The sequence below is a fragment of the Erpetoichthys calabaricus genome, chromosome 14 (assembly GCF_900747795.2).
Source record: "Erpetoichthys calabaricus chromosome 14, fErpCal1.3, whole genome shotgun sequence".
In the NCBI taxonomy this organism is placed as follows: domain Eukaryota; kingdom Metazoa; phylum Chordata; class Cladistia; order Polypteriformes; family Polypteridae; genus Erpetoichthys; species Erpetoichthys calabaricus.
Window position 1 is genome coordinate 24,543,601 of NC_041407.2, and position 21,362 is coordinate 24,564,962.

Consider the following 21,362-nt stretch of genomic DNA (forward strand, 5'->3'; position numbering starts at 1 on the left):
AAATCTACTTGCTTCAATACAGAGTTGTAAAAGGTTAAAGCCTGTCCTGGAAGCACCGGACACAAAGCAGATCATCACTGGGGACACTCATCTTACCACAAGACACTTAGCTATTGCCACTCAACCCAAATATAACATTTTCAGAATACAAACGTAAAACTATACTATAACATAAAGTACTGTCAAACAGATAAGCATTTTAAGCTACATTCTAAATATATTTGTGTATTAAAAGGCTTACTAAGGTTTTTGGGGCTCGGAAAGAAAACTTGTAATCCCACACCATGAAAAAAATTTTTTGTTACAGTGTGATGAGCAAAGCCCACAGAGTTTGCTTCACCATGAGTTTGGTGAAATCAAAGATTTTCGGGGACATTACTGAACCCTGCAAAATGCACTGATGTCAAAAAGGAAGGAGGAACCAAACAGTTTTGAGTGGATTAGAATGGTGAAATGGTATTTTAACTCTTTTAGGGCGGATGTCGACTTTTGTCGACAGGAGGGGTTGAGAGCGAATGTCGACAAAAGTCGACATCCAGGGATAGAGGGCGACAATCAGCTGTTAATGGTGACAAAACTCACTGTCGCGTCGCAGGCATTCCCTCTGTGCTTGGAGGAATGCTAGACTCGTTGACTCGGCAACTAATCCTTGCGTGTGCGTGAGTTGCGAAATGTAAACAATGGCAAGATGGCATTGACATGTCACAAGGGAGCGAAGCGAGTGCAGAAAAGAAAACACTCGGCAGACAATGTTTTGCGCATTATCGCGGAGTCGGACTCTGATTTTTCAGAATCGGATTTTATTGACAGTGATCAGGAGATAGAACAAGAGAGTGAGAAGCCGGCATCAGCTGATTGGACACCAGCCGATGCCGCGCCAGCTGGTCCACTGCCAGCTGAGCGCATTCGTGCAGCCGATGCATCTACAGCAAGGTTCGCGTGGGAGGAATACACAGACATTGATCCATGGGAGCCGAACTAGCTACCGGACTTCACAAGACGGCATGGCTTGCTGTTGGACACGACAGATCACCAGCTGCTGAACTACTTCAGGCTGCTCTCTCCTGATGCTGCTTTTCAGCTGCTGTCAGACGAGACAAACAGGTAGGCAGAGAAATTTTTTGAATCGCGGGCTGCGCTTGCATCGCATTCTCGTTTTTCAAAGTGGAAACCCACAACAAAAGACGAGATGAAGCGCGCTGTGGCATTACAAATAGAGATGGGACAGAACTGGTGATATAACTTCAGGGAGCATTGGTCCAAACATGCTTTGTCCCCTGGTGGCTTTGGACAGGTTATGCAGTGTGAGGATAGGTATGTGATGCTGCAAAGTTTTATTCACTTCTGTAATAAACAGAAGCAAATCCCATGGGGTGAGCCAGGCTATAACATCATGCATAAAGTTCAGCCCCTGCTTGACATTGTGCAACCAACATAGAAACAATTTTATCAGCCTGGCTGTGATTTGTCTGTGCATGAATCTATGATAAAATAAAAGGGACACCTTTTTTTCTGCAAATATATGACAGACAAGCTCACAAAGTATGGCATAAAGGATTTTGTACTGGCAGAAGCAAACACTGGTTTCTGCCTGAAAGTAATTACATATACAGGAAAGTATTTCTTTCAAAGAGAGAACTGTCCCTTGACAAGTCAGGTTGTGCTGGAGCTGCTTCAGGGCTATGAACATTTGGGTCATGTTGTGTACATTTGGACAGTTTTTATACATGCCCAGAATTGTTCATGGAGCTACAGGGCAGAGGAATTGGAGCTTGTGGCACAGTGAGGGTGAACAGGATACACATGGCTTCACAGTTGAAGCCAGACAGGCTGAAGATGAAAAGAGGTGACAATACGGTTTTCATGCGGGCAGAAAACTTGGTAGCAGGGGCATGGCACGATGGCAAACGGGTGACTTGTCTCTCTACTGTACACACTAACAATATATGTGAGAAAGTGCAGCAACAGACAATTGAAAAGTAGGCACCAAAGCAACACATATTGTAAGCAGTGCGATGTGGCAATGAGTGAAATTGGCTGCTTTGAGTGAGATCAGACTTTGCAGGACTTTGCTGTGTAAAATGTATGTGATATGTATGTGAAATCAGAGTATGCAGGCTCATACTACATGCAAGACAGTAACATTTGTCAAAAGGAAATATTTTTTGTTGATTTCAATTGCTGTGTGTTCTTTTTTTTAAAAAAAGTTAGTTTTTGGAAAAATATTCAGCCCTGGGAGAAAAGAAACAAAAAAAAAAATTAGCCCTAAAAGAGTTAATATGCTCCTAAAGGCTAGGGAAGCATCTGCCAGCTATGCAGGACTGATTATTGTGTCCAAAAATGTGACTGTAGTGTGAGCAGCAGCTGCACTACATTGTCTCAAATAACAAATTCCAGATGAAAAGAATACCACAAACAAAATACAACAAACGGCCACAAGCTACAATAAGTAAATAAAATCTAGATCATGCTGTTTTCAGTCAACTAGATTACTGTAATGCACACCTTACAGGACTACCTAAGAGGGACATCAATTGGTTACAGTTAGTGCAGAATGCAGTAGCAAGAATCTTAACTTGAAAAGGAAAATCTGAGCACATTTCACCAGTTTTAGTGTTGTTACATTGGCTACCTTTGTCATTTAGAATAGACTTTAAAATACTACTAATGGTTTACAAAGTCTTAAATAATCTCGCCCCATCCTATATTTTGGCATGCCTGTCCCCTTAACACTCAAAGTCGTAACCTCAGATCTTCAAATGAAGGTCTGCTTATTATTAGTGGTGACACATTGTTACACTGTTAGTGTTATAAACCTAAAATTTGGAATACTTAACCAACAGATACTCACCAGGCTAATAATGTAGAACAATTTTAAAAAATTGCTAAAAACCCATTATTTTAAAATGGCTTTATCGTACGCACATTTTAGTTGTATCCCTATATGGTCTATATGGCACTGAATTATCATTTTCCTCTGGGTTCTGCAATTCCGTAAAAATCTCCACTATTCTCTGCAGTCTCTTCCGCTTCACCACCTGATCAAGGTACCATACTGCCCTCTATGTTGATGGATTGAATGTCAGGTGTCCCAGTTGTCCACATGACCATCATCATCAAATGCTTCCTTGTGAAGTCTGTAAACCATGAGGACTGATTTAGACCATCTATGTTAGGTAGAATGCCCAGTAGGGACAGGGAGGTCTTTTGGCCTTGGAACCCTTGCAGATTTTGTATTTTCCTACAGCCTAACCAGAGTTTTTTGTTTGTTTTTTTATCTATCTGCCTGGCTATCCGACATTATTTTTTTCTTTGTTACATACTGTATAATATTGTTGCCTAATCTTGTTTGTTTATGTTATATAATGTATATGAACGTTTTTTATTTCATCTTGTAAAGCACTTTAAGCTACATTGTTTGCATGAATAAATCAATAAATAAATCTTGTTGTTGTAAATGTATTTTACATACCCAAGTTTTCATGTTTTCTGCTCTCTTTCATTATTAATATATCTGTAGTACTAGGGTGTTGTACCGTGTTAACCATTATGAATGTAGAGAAAAGCCAAGCAAAATGACACCTTTTATTGGCCAACTAAAAAGATTACATTTTGCGAGCTTTCGAGGCAACTCAGGCCCCTTCTTCAGGCAAGATGTAATCACACATATACCCAGAGGGGAGCAGGGTGTCACAACTGAGTAAATCTGCTTTAATTAAAGCTCTCACCTACTTCAAGCCACATATTGTGACTCAATACTATTGAAAAGTGAAGTTTCATCTCATTCTAATGATGTAAAGTTGTCTATAATTGCCAATTCATATTACATGTCCCAGCTATGCAGATAAGACAAAAAATAAATTATTTCTTCTGCGACAGTTCATCTTTATGTATTGTCATGCACAAAGATCGATTCTGATCAGTTTTGACTCTATTGAGAATGATGCGTCCGATGAAGAACTTGGTGCTACATTTAATTTGTAAGTAGTGCTTTTAGTATAACACTGAAGCATTATGAGTGCAATTTCACAGTCCAAGCAGCATACCCAGACGCTATCCGCTACACATTCTCCCTATGTTAGTTTACTAAGCAGTGCTTTTTCAATTTAAACTTAGAGTGCAGACAATAATTTTAGCATACCTGTGAGTACTACTGCACTGTACTTGTGCCTCTCAAAGTTTCATGTGAGGATTCTTCATGCCAAAGGGATTGACTGTGCCGTGTGATATTTTTTATCCCATTTTTAATTGTTGGGAGAATGCACTGATAGCACACTGCTGCACCCACCACACGACAAACCACCTGGATTGGGACCCAAGTGCAGCGGGTGCCACCACAAGTGGGATTATGAAGTGAGCGGATAGAAACAACTCTGTAGGTCATTTCAGTAGCAGTGGTGGGACGGATAATACCATGAACAAGTCTCAAAAGCTTGTGATCCAGTGACTGCAACCTGCAACTCAAAAGTGGCTGAGAAACACTAGATTATGTCAGGCCCTGCGGTCAGGCATGTTTCCTGCCTTGTCCCCAGGGCTGCTAGGAAAGGCACTGTTCCCACCCATGTAAACCTGCACTGGTATATAGTTTAATTCAGACGGAAAAGCAAAAACAAAACAATAAATAAAAAAGCACTGAATTCCAGTGGGGCAACTGCAACAGAAGAACAAAACAGAACAGAAGAACATTGTTCCAGCAACAAAAACCCCAATGTAGTGAACAAAATGCAAGGTTTTGCAGTGTCTAGTTGTAAACAGAAATTATTTCAAGGACTGGCATGAAAAAAATTTTGAAAGTAAAGATGTTGGATGAGTACATAATTATACATACATACATAAAAATTGTTTCTTCATAGTGATAGTGTGTGTCTGTATATATTTTTTTTTTAAAAAAAATATATATAAAAAAATACTGCTACTGTAATATTTGTTTTCATAAGGATTGTTTAGGTGCAAGAGTCTAAATGTTTCCAAAGAGTTGGACACCCTGTTCAAAACAGGATATGACTTCTAAAATTGGTACAATGATAGCTAACAGAATGGGGCACAAAAAATTTATTCTAGACTTGTGCATCACAAAACATCTTGGTTATTTAGGCTTTTGGAGAAAAATCCTTAAAGCACAATTTTTGTGTTTTGTTTGGTTGATGTTGGTGGAAACAAAGGTTTTAATCCAAATAAATATTTTTTTATTTGAAGTGTTGCAGCTCCTTTATTATATAAGCAGATTAATAATAGTTTTTGGGTAACTAATTTAGGCATAATGATACCAAAAACATCTTAGCTGATAGGGGTTAAGTGAGTAAATACAAAGCACTTTTTCAGTTTTTGACCACAACAGTTTTACAAGTAAATCAAACCATGTGCTGCAATACACAGAATAAAAATACAAATGGGCTTAAAAGTCACTGATATATATGATAGGGGCAAAAGAAAAACTAAGTAACTCAACAATAAATAAAATGAAAATCATAGTGATTCTGACCCTGAGCTCACAGAAGTCTATAATGCATTAGATGTAGTGTGACAGCTTTGTGTTGGAAGTGTCAACACCTTGTAAATGCAAGTTATGCCAATGCTCATATTCAAATGAATTTCCTGTCAGATATATTGAAAGGATAATTCATCATAAACATGTTGATATGTTCTACAGGGCATGAGCTGCAATATCAAATCATACACTATGACAATAAAAGTAAATGATCCAAACCCCGGAAGTGTGCTGCACCAAAGGGCAAGAGTTTATCTCAGAAATACTGAATGTACAACTGTAGACAACAAATATTTTCTTAGCACAGTGCCTCAAGTTCAAGTGGAGAAAAGTAGACTTTCAAAAGCTAATGTCAAGCTACTGAAATTGAAAGTAACATTGACTTTCTTACTATCGTTCTTTCTTCCAAAGCTAATGCAGCCAATTACATGAAGACTGATTAATATGTTATACAGAAGTAAATGCAGCAGCAGCTAAGCAGTATCCCAAATTAAAAAAAACTTTGCAAGTTACAGTATTAGGTTTTTTTTGCTTTTAAACACAAGAATGTTTTCAATTCTAATAAATGTCACACTAACTTTATCAAGCAATAAAAAGCTGACTTCCATTTCTACAAAATTCTTCAAGGAACACACTTTTCAAAGATTCACTAAAGTACCATGCTGAACTTCAATAAGAATCAATAAAACTGATGGCCATATATAAATTAACCTCCACCCTCAACACTCTATTTAGACAGTAATCAATTAAACGTTTCTTTAAATTATTTAACCAGCCATGTGCTTATATTTCAACATCTGTCAGCAGTTATTTTCTACAAAGACATATTGACCCTGGAAACCTGATGTGCCAGGACACTTCATGAATGCATATCCCTCTCCTTAATAGGACATGACAAAGCTTACAGAAGAAAACTGTAGCATCTCCATTCCCAAATAATCTTTCAATAAGTCATCCATATATTTCTGGGACTCACTGTTTTCCTGATGAGTGCCATTCAGAGGTACAAACAGGCAAAAAGACAGGTATCGGTACAGCAGGGCAACTCAAATATTCACCAAATAGCTCAATTAATAGTTACCAGCTGACCTAATAGTATGTCTTTAGACAGTGAGGTGTTGAAAAAGCAAACAACAAAGAGTTACCAGTAGAAGTAAAAAGTCAAAGGCATCTGCCTGTAAACTAAAAATTAAAAGCATAATTGGTAAGTCATCTGCATACAATGCGCACCACACCTCGGTCTATGTTTCTTTGAAAGGTGCTGGCTATAAGCTCACTCACCTTTTGCCATCCTTTTTAAAAAAAAAGTGTTTTCATTAGGTATGGTTGTTATTATGTTTTAACTCACAGAATATACCCAGTATGATTACAATTACTGTACAAATCGCATTGACAGCTTTTTGCTGTCGTGTACATAATGTAAACTACTTTCTGCCTAATTATTACTTATGATCTAATCAAAAATAAAAAAGACTTTCATCTTTTAAGTCAAAACAAATTCCAACATGATTACAGACTGAAATGTATTTACAAATCTTTTAGTAATCACTAACTCCACTGTTCCTAATATTGTACTGTGGAATGAAATAGTGCACAAGTAACAACACAATGTACTCTGCCACTATGGTGAAAAATATAGGGACCGGCAATGAGGGCTGCAAACAAAGAAAAAGGTGTAAATAAAAAAAAAGAATTAAAAGAAATGTTCCTCTAAGTGATGAGAAAGGCCCTAGAGAGGCCACAGGGTGCAAGAACAAGGACTACAAATGTAAAAACAAATTACACAAAAAAGTAGAGAAAAGTTCTCTTAGTTTACACCTTTCCTCAATGACAATATAAATATATATGGTTCTGTATTTCTAGTAGGCATATAGTTGTATTTTCAGTTTTGAAAAATGTGGACAAACTTCTACTTTCGCGTTTTCTTTTCCTTCTCAAGAAGACTGGCATCCTTAAACATCTGCAATAAGATGCTGCAGATGTTCTATCAGACGGTTGTGGCGAGCGCCCTCTTCTACACAGTGGTGTGCTAGGGAGGCAGCATAAAGAAGAAGGACGCCTCACGCCTGGACAAACTGGTGAGGAAGGCAGGCTCTATTGTAGGCATGGAGCTAGACAGTTGGACATCCATGGCAGAGCGACGGGCGCTCAGCAGGCTCCTATCAATTATAGAGAATCCACTGCATCCACTGAACAGTATCATCTCAAGACAGAGGAGCAGCTTCAGCGACAGACTGCTGTTACTGTCCTGCTCCACTGACAGACTGAGGAGATCGTTCCTCCCCACACTATGCGACACTTCAATTCCACCCAGGAGGGTAAACGTTAACATAATTCAAAGTTATTGTCTCTTTTTACCTGCATCTTTTATTACTCTTTAATGTAATATTGTTTTTTATCAGTATGCTGCTGCTGGAGTATGTGAATTTCCCCTTGGGATTAATAAAGTATCTATCTATCGAATAATTAAATGTAATTTCTATGATGAAATATAAATTATGAATCACCCATAAGTCAAACAAACAAATATGTAAGTAAATAAATAAATAGGAAGTTTTATTTTCTTGCCCTTTCACCTAGCCCTAGGCTGCAACACAGCAAAATGTGAAAAATGTGAAGGGCTCAGAATACTTTCAGATTCCACTGTTGAGCATGTGTTACCGGTGTGTCTGCACTGTTAATACTACAGAATGATCCATCCAGCATATTCTGTTCATTGGAATCACGGGTATAAATTTTAAAACAGGCTGCGCTTGCATCCATTCTTATGAAACGAACAAGACAAACTTCAATTAAACACATTTACATAAACAAATATAATGGACTAGAGTGACCTAACTGAAGAAGGTAGTGTATGTTTTAAATAACAGATATCCTATGTTATCGAAGACATGGTTTGTGGAGTGAGTGGTTGCTTACTTGGCCAGGAAGGCCTGGTAAAGGAATAAGATGATTTGTTTTTGTTTGGACCTGTGACTGTGCGGTTTGGATGTGTCTGGGTGTTTAGGGTGCTGGTATGCCCCCAAACGTTCACATCTAATAGAATATTAGACATTTATAGCTATATTTATGATCTGGAAGAAATCAGTGCGTGTTCGCTTGCAACGTGCGAGACACCACACTACTAAAAAGAAACCTCTTTTGGCTATCCCAAAAGTGTGAATTATTCACTAGTGATTTATACATAAAACTCAAAAGGGTTGCAAAAGGGGCTTTAGGATAGAAAATTGCATTGAAACAACAATGTGACAGAATGCTCCCAGTGAAATCAACCATATTGTTAGAGGTTTAATTATATATGTGTAACCCACTACCTCTGCAAAAAGGTAAAAGAAGAAATTATTATCTAGCTTACATTACCATCAATTCAAGCAGAAAAGGCCTCATTGATGTAAATGTTGTCAAGAAGCTTTTATGCATTCCAGCAACAAGTGTACCATCAGAGTGACTTCTCAGTGCCAGTGAGCACACTGTCTCTCCTTTAAAGGTCACAGATTAAATCAGACTAAATAATGAAGTTGATACTTACACATTTCAATTTAAAATAAGGGAAATTACATACATATGAGACATTAGGACAAAAGCACTTTGTTTATTAAGAGCTGTAAAATCTCTGCTACTCATGTAATTTGTTTAAATTTGTGATCTTTAATGTTAACAGATGTATACTTGTAGGTGTTTTGATCTTGTTAAAAATCTGCATTTTTTATGTTTAGTCAAGATTAGTGCAAAATGGACAAAAATGCTGTTCATACAAGTTATGTGATGTTTATTTATATATATTTATAGCATATCACATTGAAACAACTGCCTTAAAACATTGAAAATAGTGATTTTTTTCCTTAAACATCAACTGTTCATGTTTGAATATAAAATGTGATTAAATTATTTGAATGTATATTAGTATATTAAAAAGGACCACATTTTAACAATACAGTGATAATATGGAAAACCATTACAATTTTGGTCACAATAACCATGTTGCAAAATTTGGTATGATACCATCTCTTAGACATTTACCCATCTCTTTTTCAAATATAATTGGATGCCTCATGATTGACTGAAGGCATGAAGGAAACACTCGATTTTTAAAAGTTGCAGTCATATAATTTTTCTTTTTCAGTACCCCAACTGGGCGAATCCATATTAATGCCCATGGTTTTGGAATAGGAGGCCCAACAAGTTTTTACAGGTGTGATGGTCAGGTGTCCACACACTTTTGGCCATATGGTGTATGGCTGACTTAGGAAACTGCGGAGAGGGCAGGGTTCATGTTCAACAAAATATGGCCTCTGCCAAGTTAATTGTAAGTGAAATATTTTCAACATGCACATCCATCCTATTTAACCCTTTCTTCCTTCCAACCAAAAAGTACCAAAGAATGGTTGCCATTGCCTGAATACTTAAATTGTCTAGGCATAAAGCTAACTCTTTAATGAACCTTGTCTTTCAGCACTTGCAATTGTCTGAATTAAAATTTATTACCCCATGCAAAGTACTACTGTAGATCTTTATTGATCTTAGCTTAAATGACTGCTGTGGTGTCAAAAATTAATTCACAAAAGAATATTCTTTTTTTTTTTTTTTTTTACATAAAGTCACAAATCATAATCTACATTAGACCCATTTTGCTTTCTTCTGATAATCCTACTTGCATCCAAGTCAAAATTATTTTTAGGGTTCTTTTCAGATCAAAAAAGCAACATGTTTAATACTTTTCTCTACAATTTCTATATGCCCTCAGAAATGAGGATACAGCACAAGCGAGGGATTTATCAGAAACAACTTATTCTCAGCGGCTCCCTAAACTAAAACCAAAAATCTGACTTGAAGTTAAGCTTAGATCTATAGAATAAATGTACTCTCTTGTTTAAGTCTACTGTATTTACAAAGATTCTGACCGGATTTAAAAAATTTAAAAAAACTATTCTATTACAAAAAAAGAAAAATAAAAAATAATCAGTATTTACTCTTCCTCTACTTGGACATATTCCAGTGATACGCTTACCTGTATTTTACAATCACTTGCCACAATTTGCTTTTATAAAATAAACAACAGGGGAATTCTCCAGTTATAAAAAAAAGATCATTAGAATTTTCTACTTTCTTTTTTATTTATTTTTTACTTTCTTTTAAATCCTAATTATTTTAATAGACTGCACTACCACTCTAGAAACAAAAATAAACTGATTAGCATATAACTTGCATACAGTGGCTTCACAAAATAGGTGGCCAATTTGCTTGATCTTCCAGCTTCCCTGGAGGAGTTATGAAGAGCTCCCTCTGCCATGAAACAAACACAGCTTCTGGTCTCTGAAGGATTCTACTCAAAATATTCTGCTAACTAAAGCTTCAAGACCTCCACAACATGCCTGCAATTTCATCTAAGTTTAAGCCTGGATACAACCACATTAGAACTAAAACAAAAAGATCTTACATTATCAGAATTAGATGCCACCCTCAATTACAAAAATCTGTTCGATTGTTGGAAAACAGTTGTAGCTTTAAGAATGGAGAAGGTTGTCCACAAATTAGTCCATCATGAGCAGACCCAATTCCCTTGTTAGCCCTTGTATTCAGTAATTTAGACAAATTAAATTAATTTGATTGGGTAGCTTCCAATTTAAAAATTTCTGTCAGTCTCTAGAGTTTGGATGAGAAAAAAAAGACTTTCAACATTTAAATTAATTCACAAAATCAGTTCTTCTAAATATTGACTTTTGATATGTATTTTCTTAATACAATCAAAACTCTTTACTCATCCTGTCTTCTCTTATACTTAACATGTGCTTGTGTCTAACCATCTTATTTTTTTCTAAACACCCAGCACAAGGGTCTCTCAAGTTTGTCTGTACTTTCTTGAGTTGATGGTCGTAGCTGTCACAAATCCAATCTAATCGCATATACTTCTTTTCTTTTTACATTCAATCTCCCTGTACACAACATTTCTAGAAGAAACAACATATATCCTGAACACTTTTCACAGTTGAAAACATTGGTTGCAAAATTAAATTGATACTACTAAATTCCAAATGGACACTGGATTGCATGTACTCTAATACAATCATGTAATCTCAATACAATCTTGAGATTAAATGATCTGAAAATTTTCAGGTAAGAAAGTCAAGTGTTAAGGTAAATTAGTTATACTCCCTAATCACAGTGCCAGAGAGTGACAACATGTTACAAGTTGATTAGCACATGCAAGAAAGAATTTCACTATACTCCACACAAGTGACATGGGACTAATATACCTTTAATGCAGTAGCTGCAAAACACTTTTAGATAACATTTTCCCCTAATTGAATGCAACACTCTTGACTATTTCTGATTTTTTTATGAAATCAGAAAGTTACTGATCTTCTGGTCTTGAATTTTTCTTTTTTTTTTTTTAAATTTCCCTCCATCACTCATATGTCCAAAATGAAAGTGAAGATTGTTCCTCATCTAAATTACATAAACCTTCAAATAATTAGTGGAAGGTTAAAACCTTGCTTTCGACTTTGGAATGGAAAGTGGAAATATTGCACTAGCCTGCTTCTCGCTGATCTACCACTGGTAACAAAAAGCTTTCATTAGCTGTTCACTGTTAACCCGATTTAAATGGATCCATTTTCCAAGTTGCAGGTCAAGTTCCACATTGCTGCTCCTAAGAAACTTAATTCTCAGTTCTCTGAACTTCTTTAAGATGTTGATGACTCTTTTCCAATTAATATATGACTTCAAGCTTTTTGATCTGGTGACAAATTTAGTAGCACAGTCAATTAGTGATATTTAATAAAGCTTTTCTGTGATTAAGGACTATCAAGAGAATGTCCAATTTCCAATTTCCTTTGTCTGACTAAAAAAAATTCTCAATATTTAAATATATACCATATTTTAAATCACAATGAACAATACACATTTAAAGAGATAATTTAATCTAGATTCTCAATGCTTCTCCTCAACAATCATGAGCTCTTTGATCTTAAATGTCTGAACTTCTTACAAGATGAGCTTTCTGAGGTAGATATTACCAAAAAAAAAAAAAACCTCATGATGTTCAACAGCTAGAATATTTATACTTAACTTTATAGGTAATACCGACAATAACCTTCCCAAACAAAGAACTGCCATCATCACTACATGTATAAGAACTAAGACTCTTAAAAGAAAGCAAAAGTGGAAAGCAATGATGCTCTCATCGAATAGCCATCAATGTAAATAGGCTGATTTTCATTTAAATGAAACTGAAGCACCTGAACCACACCCAAGCCACCCTCCATGCAGCAGCACCAGCTATTGTTTCATACATCTACAATGTTTTGAAATGGTGATGTGAACTTTTTATGATGCACTGACAACTCCAAAAATACCTACGACTGAGAAAATGCATGAAACAAGGCTTCATCACAACCAAATGTTTTGCTAAAAGAAGAAATTTACAACATCCTTGATCCAAAACCTTGAGTCATTCATGCCTGTGGCCTAAAGGATGACATTTACAGGGATTGTACATGGAAGGACCTTTTCAACAGATTACTATAAGATAAGTGCAATCATGAATTTTTGGCTTGTCTACAAGTACCTGAGACACTCAAAAAAGCAACTCCATATAAAACCTTCATAAAGAATCTTCTTCAGGAATGGCTCTGTGATCTGTGACACTAATGTGGGACATCTGTGAAAAGCCCACTCAAGCACCATCATTTTTCAGGAAGAAAGAATTCTAAGTGTGTCAAAAAGACATCAATCACATCAACAGACATTATTCTCATTTTGAGTAACTCCAGAGAGACCCAGAGAGAAAGACAGATTCAGGATAACTAAAAGAAATCATCTGACAAATCCTTGGTAGAATATATAGCATGTATTCAACTCTTATAAAAAAAGCATCTTCACAGCATTTAGTTAATATACCCAACCTCAATTTAAATAAAAGGATTCTACAACCAGAAATGCCTAAGCTGCCCATTCTGCTTGTGAGGTGTAAGGGAATGAGCTCTAAGCATTTCTGAGCAACAATTATCAAATCAGGCATGTAGTTGCTTCATTAACCAAACCATTTCCAAGAATTAAAAGTCAAAGAAGAAGATCACACTTATAAACAAATATGAAAATTGTGCTTGTATTTCTGCAGCATACAGTAAGTGTTGGTCCAACAGTATTACAAATAAGTAAAAAATGAGAGCCCAGTGTGACAGTTAAGAAGAAAAGGAATTACTATATGTATTGTTTCCTTCTCCCCTTTTTGAACTGAAGTGTTGCCTTCTACAAGAATAAGCAAATAATATATTTATAGGAATTTGCTAAAATCAGGTACCAGAAACCCATTTAAGGAAATTAAGTTATACTTACACTATTAATCTCCTGTTCAAAAACCAGTATTTCCGTCTGTGCCGGTCATAACCAATGGGTTCTTGTCGCACATATGGCTTGCTTTTCTGAATTTCTGTTATGCAGTCTGTGACTCCTGGTACTTTGTGTGCTACACAAACCTCACACTGCCATTCATCTTCTGGGACTTCCTCCAGTGGAGGCTTAACACACTCCAAGTGATAGACAGCAGAACAGGTCTCACAACACAGCAGGTCCCCTAGCTTATGACAAACTCGACAATGGTCATCATACTGGATGACACCCTCAGACATTAGCTCTTCACGAGCAATGTTTGTGGTTAGGAACTGGTCCACTAAAAATTGCAGTACTTTGATTTTACTTTCCAAAGGGCCATAGGGATATTCCTCCACCTCCTGATACGGCAACACATGATGGTACTCTTTGTCACTCTCACAGTAAACACGTACAACTTCTGGCCATGTCATTCCATCTATGAAATACAATGTGGAGTTCACACTGTCCTTTAGGTCAGCTGGGCCGAAAGTGGTGTTGGAAGTGTCCTCCTCTCGTAAAATAGCTTTTAGCAGAGAGATGTGTGTTTCTGCTATCAAAGTGCATTGTTCCTGGCTTACCAGGGCTGCGCAGAAGTCCTCAAAGCGAAAAGGAGACAAGCGCAAGACTGTGCCAAAGTTCCTTAGCACCTCATAAATGGCGGATACGTTCAATAACTGTTCACTGGGTACCATAAGATCTTCTGAGGATTTTGGTAGCTCCAAAGGCGGGATCTCCTTTTCCTCAAAGATGGGAGACCTTGGCCTGTGGTGTCTCGGCCGTCTTCTTCCTAGAAGCACAAAGCAAGAGAAAGTGAATAAATTAATCTTAAACACCTGCCTTTTTCAGTATATGGATTTTATCGCGTCCTTTTTGCCTTGGGTATAATGTTAATCTGTATCCATCCCTGCATCTAGACCTTCCAACCTGCAGGTAAAAACCTGGGGATTGGTGGCAGAATTGGCACTCCAGCCACCATAAAAAACCTCACACTGTTCCACTCCATCTGAACAAGTGTGGTGCTGAGGTGTCACCCGTTGCATGGCTGCACTCGGGTCCTAATTTGGGGTCCTGAGTTGGTTTGTTGTGTGGTGGGTGCGGCAATGCACTGTATCAGGGCGTGCTCCTAAACTTTTTGCCTTGGCTAACGCATTTCCATTAAGTATTTTTTTTCAGTGCAGTTACTAATTTGTGCATACCCTGCACTTCCTTGCCATTACGACCTGACTACAGAAAATAAACAGAAAGAAACAAAAAAACATTTAATAAAAGTACACCTCTTGTTTGTCTCGCTATGGAAATCATACACAGCTGGTTTAGGAAATTAAAAAGTAAAAGATAATCATCAGCTTGTGTACATCTTTGAAATCTTAGTGCTCAATTGCTCAATTCTAATTAACAGTGTCTCCCTGCAGCAGTGAATAAGCATTTAATAAGTTATACTATATTTGACTTTAGCAACAACAGACTTCCTTTACATTTTCAAAGTCCTAAACTTCACCCTGAGCACCAAAAACCTCTATATGACATCAGTCACTCTGCTTTCTTCCCACAAGTCAGAAGCATGTTAAGGTGAACTACGTTAAAAATTGTGAATACTCTGTAAGAGACAACTCTTTCCATAAGGATACACTGCTTTCTTGCAATCTTCCTGCTAAAACGGGCACCAAAGATATCAGGCTCTAAAAGCAGCACAAGTAGGTATACAGTCATCCCTCACCTATCGCGGGGGTTACGTTCCAGAGCCCCCCGCGATAGGTGAAAATCCGCGAAGTAGCGACCTATATTTATTTTATTATTTATACATATTTTAAGGCTTTATAAACCCTTCTCACACTCTTATAAACCTTTGTCACTCTCTTGTTAACCTTTCCCACACTCTTATAAACACTTCCATTGCTCTTAAACACTTTCTACATTCTTAAACACCGCAGACCAACACTGCACACTGCACGCAGCGATCAGACGTCGATGTGTCTGCACTTGCTTTGTGAAGTGGAGCAGCTGATCTCACGCTGAGCAGAAATGGACTTTGTGCTGCTTCTGCCAAAATGCCTGCTTGTCGCTCTGCGAGTTCGGAAGGAGGAGGAGGAGTGGGGGTGTGTGAGGGCTGAACGCACGTTAGCTCAAACCTCCCTCCCCGGAGGCGCAGTACGCTCCTGCCACTTCGCATTGTCAAGGGGGTGGGCAGCATTGTCAAGTGGACTTTGTGCTGCTTGTCGCTCTGCGTGTCAATAATTTAAAAGCCTGTACATCACCTATTTTCCTGTCTCACTGTCTTGTCTTGTGTGAAGTTAAAATGTTTTATAATAGTGAGATGTTACTCATATCCTTAGCCCGACATCCACATATCATATGTGTTAACAAAGTGTGTTTTATAAGTTTACATGTGTTTAAAGCATGTGGGATGGGTATTTTAAGGCTTAAACTATAAAAATGTTTATTTATATGGTCTTTCTATATCGCGGATTTTCTCCTGTTGCTGACGGGTCTGGAACATAACTTCCGCGATAGGCGGGCAATTACTTGTATTTAAAAACCTGTGAAGTCGTGAATCCGCGAAAAGTGAACTGCGAAGTAGCGAGGGATTACTGTACACCAAGAATTTATTTAAGGATAAGAGGATATTTGAAATGTAAGTCTTTTGAATCCACGTTACCAAATATGAGATTAAAGCTTAAGTGGAGAGAACACATACAGGTGCATGCAGTTCAGTGAAAAGTAGTGTTGCTGCTCAGGTCTAGAATGCTGGGTGTGAATCCTAGCCTGGTCACCACCTGCATGTGTGTCTGTGCAGGTCTTTCTATATCTAATTGGAATTTCCTCTTACAACAGAAAGATATCCAAGTTAGATTGACAGGCAAAACTTTCTTGGAATAAGTGAGAGAGTACACATTAATGATTGTGCTAAGTGATCCAATGATACTCCATCCTGGTTAGGTTCCTTAGGTTGGATAAACCTCTCCATGATCTAACATTGGATCAGGCTAGTTCAGGAAAAGGATGGAAACATGATAGGAATAGATTGATTCCAGGCATTTTAAAGTCTCAGATAGGAAACCAAATGCAGAAATCAGTTAACCTTTATCATATACTTTCAATAGTTGAATAGCACATTTTTCTTAATTTAAAAACTAGCTTTGTGTGTGCCAATGAATCGCTCACTAAGTGAGTAGCTCACAAAAAATGTAATCAATGAAGAACGCAATGAATAGAAAACTGAATAGCAGCAGTGAAAAATTAAAAATATGACTCAAAATTTACGCTACAATTTCACTATACTTGAAATTCACATGAAACTTGATTGTTATCAGATAAACATCAGTGCATTAAATTTTGTTTTTTGGCTAAAAGCCAAATTATTGCTGTAAACACGTTTTTTCTCAGGCAGCCCGTGGGCAGAAAAGACCATTACTTTTTACAAGACCATTATTCTTAATCAAGAAACAGCAATAAAATAAGCAAAGTCACATAAGAAAACTGATGGATACAGGGATGACTCCACTAAACTGATGTGTCACAGGAAATGGTACACACCCATAAAAGGCGCCTTCTCCTCTGCTACAACATTTTTTAAGTTTGGAAGCTCAATGCATATGTGATGGCTGAAATGCAACACTTACCAAAAAAAAAAAAAAATCAGCATTTTTAAATGTGTTGTTGAAGCACCCGTCTCATTAATAAGCTATCCCAAGAAATCAAGCACTCCTCACAATTTACCAAGTCCACAGTCCCTGTTTTTCCTCTTTTTTCACCACAATTCACTTCCTTTCTGTAACATTCGCAACAATGCGAAAACTAGTGTGGTGTGATGTTATGAAACAAATGAAGGCTAATAGGCCAGTGACACATTACAGTACTGGTATTTTACCCAAAAAAAAAAAAAAATTCCTTAGCTTGAGCCTCAGCTTTGCACTAAGGAGAATATAAGGATAAAAACTACTTAAACGTGTTACTTCTTTGTAGTCCCCAGGTCTATTTTGTAACATTATTAATCTCTATTATTTCCCTGGGAACTTGCTATTCATGTTATTTGTTGACGTAAGACTTTATTGGCCTTTAATCCATGTTCCTAATAATGATGGCATGAACTAAAAATCAGCTGCTCTGTTTCTCTTGTCGTCAAAAGATTCAATTCCAATTGAAGAGGCCAGCATTCCCTATAGAGCGCCGCACTTGGTGATGTAGCATATTCTTTATCAATCCTGGAAACCTCTGTAATCAGTTCTGATGCCTTACTAGTCTTCAATTTATTTTTATGTGAAACATACAAGATAATCTGTCCTCGTACAACTGCCTTCAGTGTTAACAGAGCATTCCCACATCAATCACTGTGGAAGCTCTAGTCTCTTAAAAAAAATTTTTTTGTGTAGCATTTAATTTTTCAAAAGTCCTCTTTCACTAGCAACAATGAATAAAGCAACCAGTTTTAAGTTTGATTTGTCGGTCACAATGAACCGAACTCAAAAAATAAGAGAAACTTGGTCGGAAATGACAATAAAATAATATTTGTAAAATTTAATAGGGGGTAGCAATTTATTAATAAAAAAAGCAATCAAGTCTTGAGTAACTGCTGGTATGACATATTGATGACAAGCAACAAATATTCTCTTGAATTTCACTGCAGAAATCTTCATGAGTCAGAGAAATTATGATGTTGCAGTTTTAGAGGTTATAAGTTGCAGCTACTGAACTCTTATCTAAATCTGTATTTAATACACAAAGTCTACAGCCATTTAATGAGTGTTCATACTGGGAACTAATGTGAACAGTATGTCCAACTCTGTAGATGGAATTGTATTTTAATTCAAATTCCCACAACATTTTAATTACAGAATGAAAAATTTGACCAACGTCACATCTTTAAATGATAAGTAGGTTGCCTGTAATAATACTCATACAACAAGCCAAATTAACATATACAGATATCTTAAAGTTATCTTTAAGATATACAGAAATGTATTTAAGATATCTTAAAAAAGTGATATTTAAGGATATCTTAAAATGGCACACTCTTAGGTCTTGAGATATCTCAAAGGCAATACAATATATTTTGAAATAAGTTCCAATGCATTTTAAAATACCTCAGATACATTTGAGATACCTTAAATAAAGTCTGTAGTCATTTTGTAGTCACATACAGATTCAACAAACCTCAAAAAGGATTCAATGGGATTTTTTTCCCTATTTTATAAATATCATTAAATGCATTTGAAATATCTCAAAATGGACAGGAAGGGTTTTTGCAATATTTTGAAATTCATTTCAGATATTTGAAAAAGGACAGTGCAATATTTTAAGATATCTGGAAATATAATCAACATATAAAATGTATTTCAAAATCTCACAAACACATTTTAAGATATCTTTAAAAAGACATTAACTCATTTTAAGATATCAAAATTCTGATATCTATAAGTCTTGGCATTTTTCAATGGTCCCAAAAAAACAGCAAATTTTACAGTAAGTGATTCTAAACTATTTTGAAATGAATTTTAGATATCTTAAAATGCATGTAAGGGTAATTTGAGATCGCTCACAATATTTTTGTACGTCAGATATCTTAAAATGTACAAGAACATATTTTGAGATCTCTCTAAATGTTAATTCAGCTTGCCATAATCTATGCCTTTTAAAGATGTGAAAACATCTTTAATGTTCAGGCTTATAAATATGTATTAATCGATCAGAATTAACCACTTCAATCTTCTTGGAAACATTTTTTTCTCATTAGATGACAGGGGGAAAAAGCTTTAAATTTCAGTTTTAAAACTAATTTCGTATCTTCATTTTTATGTCTTGAAATCATTGAACTAACCAATAAATTGTCAGACAGCACAGAGTCCCAGTACTCTGACATGCTTCTGACATGGCATGCTTAAAACACATATAATCATCAGTCCCCAGCGGCCAAATAAACACTGCACCGCAATACAGACAGTTGCAATAATTCATAATAATGTAGGCCAGATAGGACACACTCTGGGTTAAGAGTTTAATACTCACTACTCACTTTCAAGATTCCAAAGCAATGAAGAGAAAATTAAATGTGTATTATTAATGTTTCCTTTTAATTTTATTACTGTATGCTTGTATGAATGATTATTAATATATACTCATACCTATACCAATAAGTCTTTATAATGCCTCAGTTACTGCACTATTCTTTTTTGTAATTCTTGTGCGTGTCTGAGGGGGGTTGTTGTTGACGTTTGTTATAACAGTTCTATATTTCTTAAGCTTCTGTAAAGGCTAAATTTTCCCTTGGGACAAGTGCCATGTATCTATTATAATATATATTAGGGCTGCCAGACTGAATGTCACTATCTGAATATAATTCAAATATTTAAAAAAAAAAAAAAAAAAAAAAGTCTTATTCAAAGGCAAAAGCTAACATGCGATTGTAAAAGAATGGATTTTTGCTCTACCTAGCACTAACTTTAGCATCATGTTACTCCATACAAACTATGCAATGCTACAGTATTTTGCAGGATGTTTTTGCACATCAATTCTACAATTAGCTTTTTTGTGATTTTAAATGGATAGTTTGTTACTGTATCTTCATTAGTAAAACTTACATAGACAACCAACCAGAACTTATTTTGGGATTGGCTTTTTCTACCACACTGCTGTGATCTACAAGTGTACTCTGTCACACACGTGCACATGGGAGGCAGCTAAAGGGCTCAAAAGACGTTAATTCCTCTCCAAACCAGGGGATGGCAGAGTGCACTAATCCTTGCTCTTTTCCATTAGCAGACCGATCATGGGAAATGCTGTGTGGGTCCGATGATGTCACTTCCGGTATCAAGTCGTCACTCCCGGCCCAGAGGACGTCAGTTCCGATTCCTGTCTGATGACATCATTTCCCATCTACCTTACATATAAGCGCCATGCTTTCCTGTTCTTGTTGTTCTTTGTTATGGACTGATCTATATCAATTTGAACCACATCTTTGCTACATTTTTGGCAGACAATTGCAAGTATATGGGCGGCTGCCCCCAAACCTCTTTCCATGTTGTGTGGTTCATTTACAACTCCAAACAGATTTTAAATACTTTTCTGGCATCCTAAAAAGCATCATTCTGCTTCTGACCCTGTTCCGATTCACTGTTAAACCAAAGATTCTGGACTGTTGTTTTATGCTAAGTTCTCATTAATTTAAATTTTCCTTTTATTGTTATGACACTTTAACATCACCACTTGAAATAATATTTTCAGTGTCAGCAATGCACGTTTAGCTACTTGAGCCAACACGCAGTGTCAAATAATTAGTCTCTGTTTTGTGTGTCTGTTAGCTTTGTACATAATGCCTAACACAATAAGGCACAATAAGAAGTATTCATATCATTTTTACTATATTTATGCTGCATCTGTAAAGGAGTAAAAAAATCCATTTAGTTTAAACCTGTCTGTTATTCCTAGACACCAGGTTCACACCCACAGAACTCACTCAGCATCAAACTACAAACTTATCAAGTTTTGATGGCTTAAAATAGCTTTC

The 21,362-nt window shown here is 36.5% G+C and overlaps 1 protein-coding gene across 8 annotated transcripts in view; it reads right to left on the reverse strand.

Annotated features, from left to right (window-relative positions):
• The window catches only part of bptf (bromodomain PHD finger transcription factor), a 133,754-nt gene that overhangs the window by 96,054 nt on the left and 16,338 nt on the right, over positions 1 to 21,362 (reverse strand). For all 8 annotated transcript variants that reach the window (XM_051936280.1, XM_051936279.1, XM_051936283.1 and 5 more), the window contains exon 2: positions 13,826 to 14,648. In XM_051936280.1, the coding sequence (XP_051792240.1) occupies positions 13,826 to 14,648 (823 nt within the window). The remainder of the gene's footprint in view (positions 1 to 13,825; positions 14,649 to 21,362) is intronic.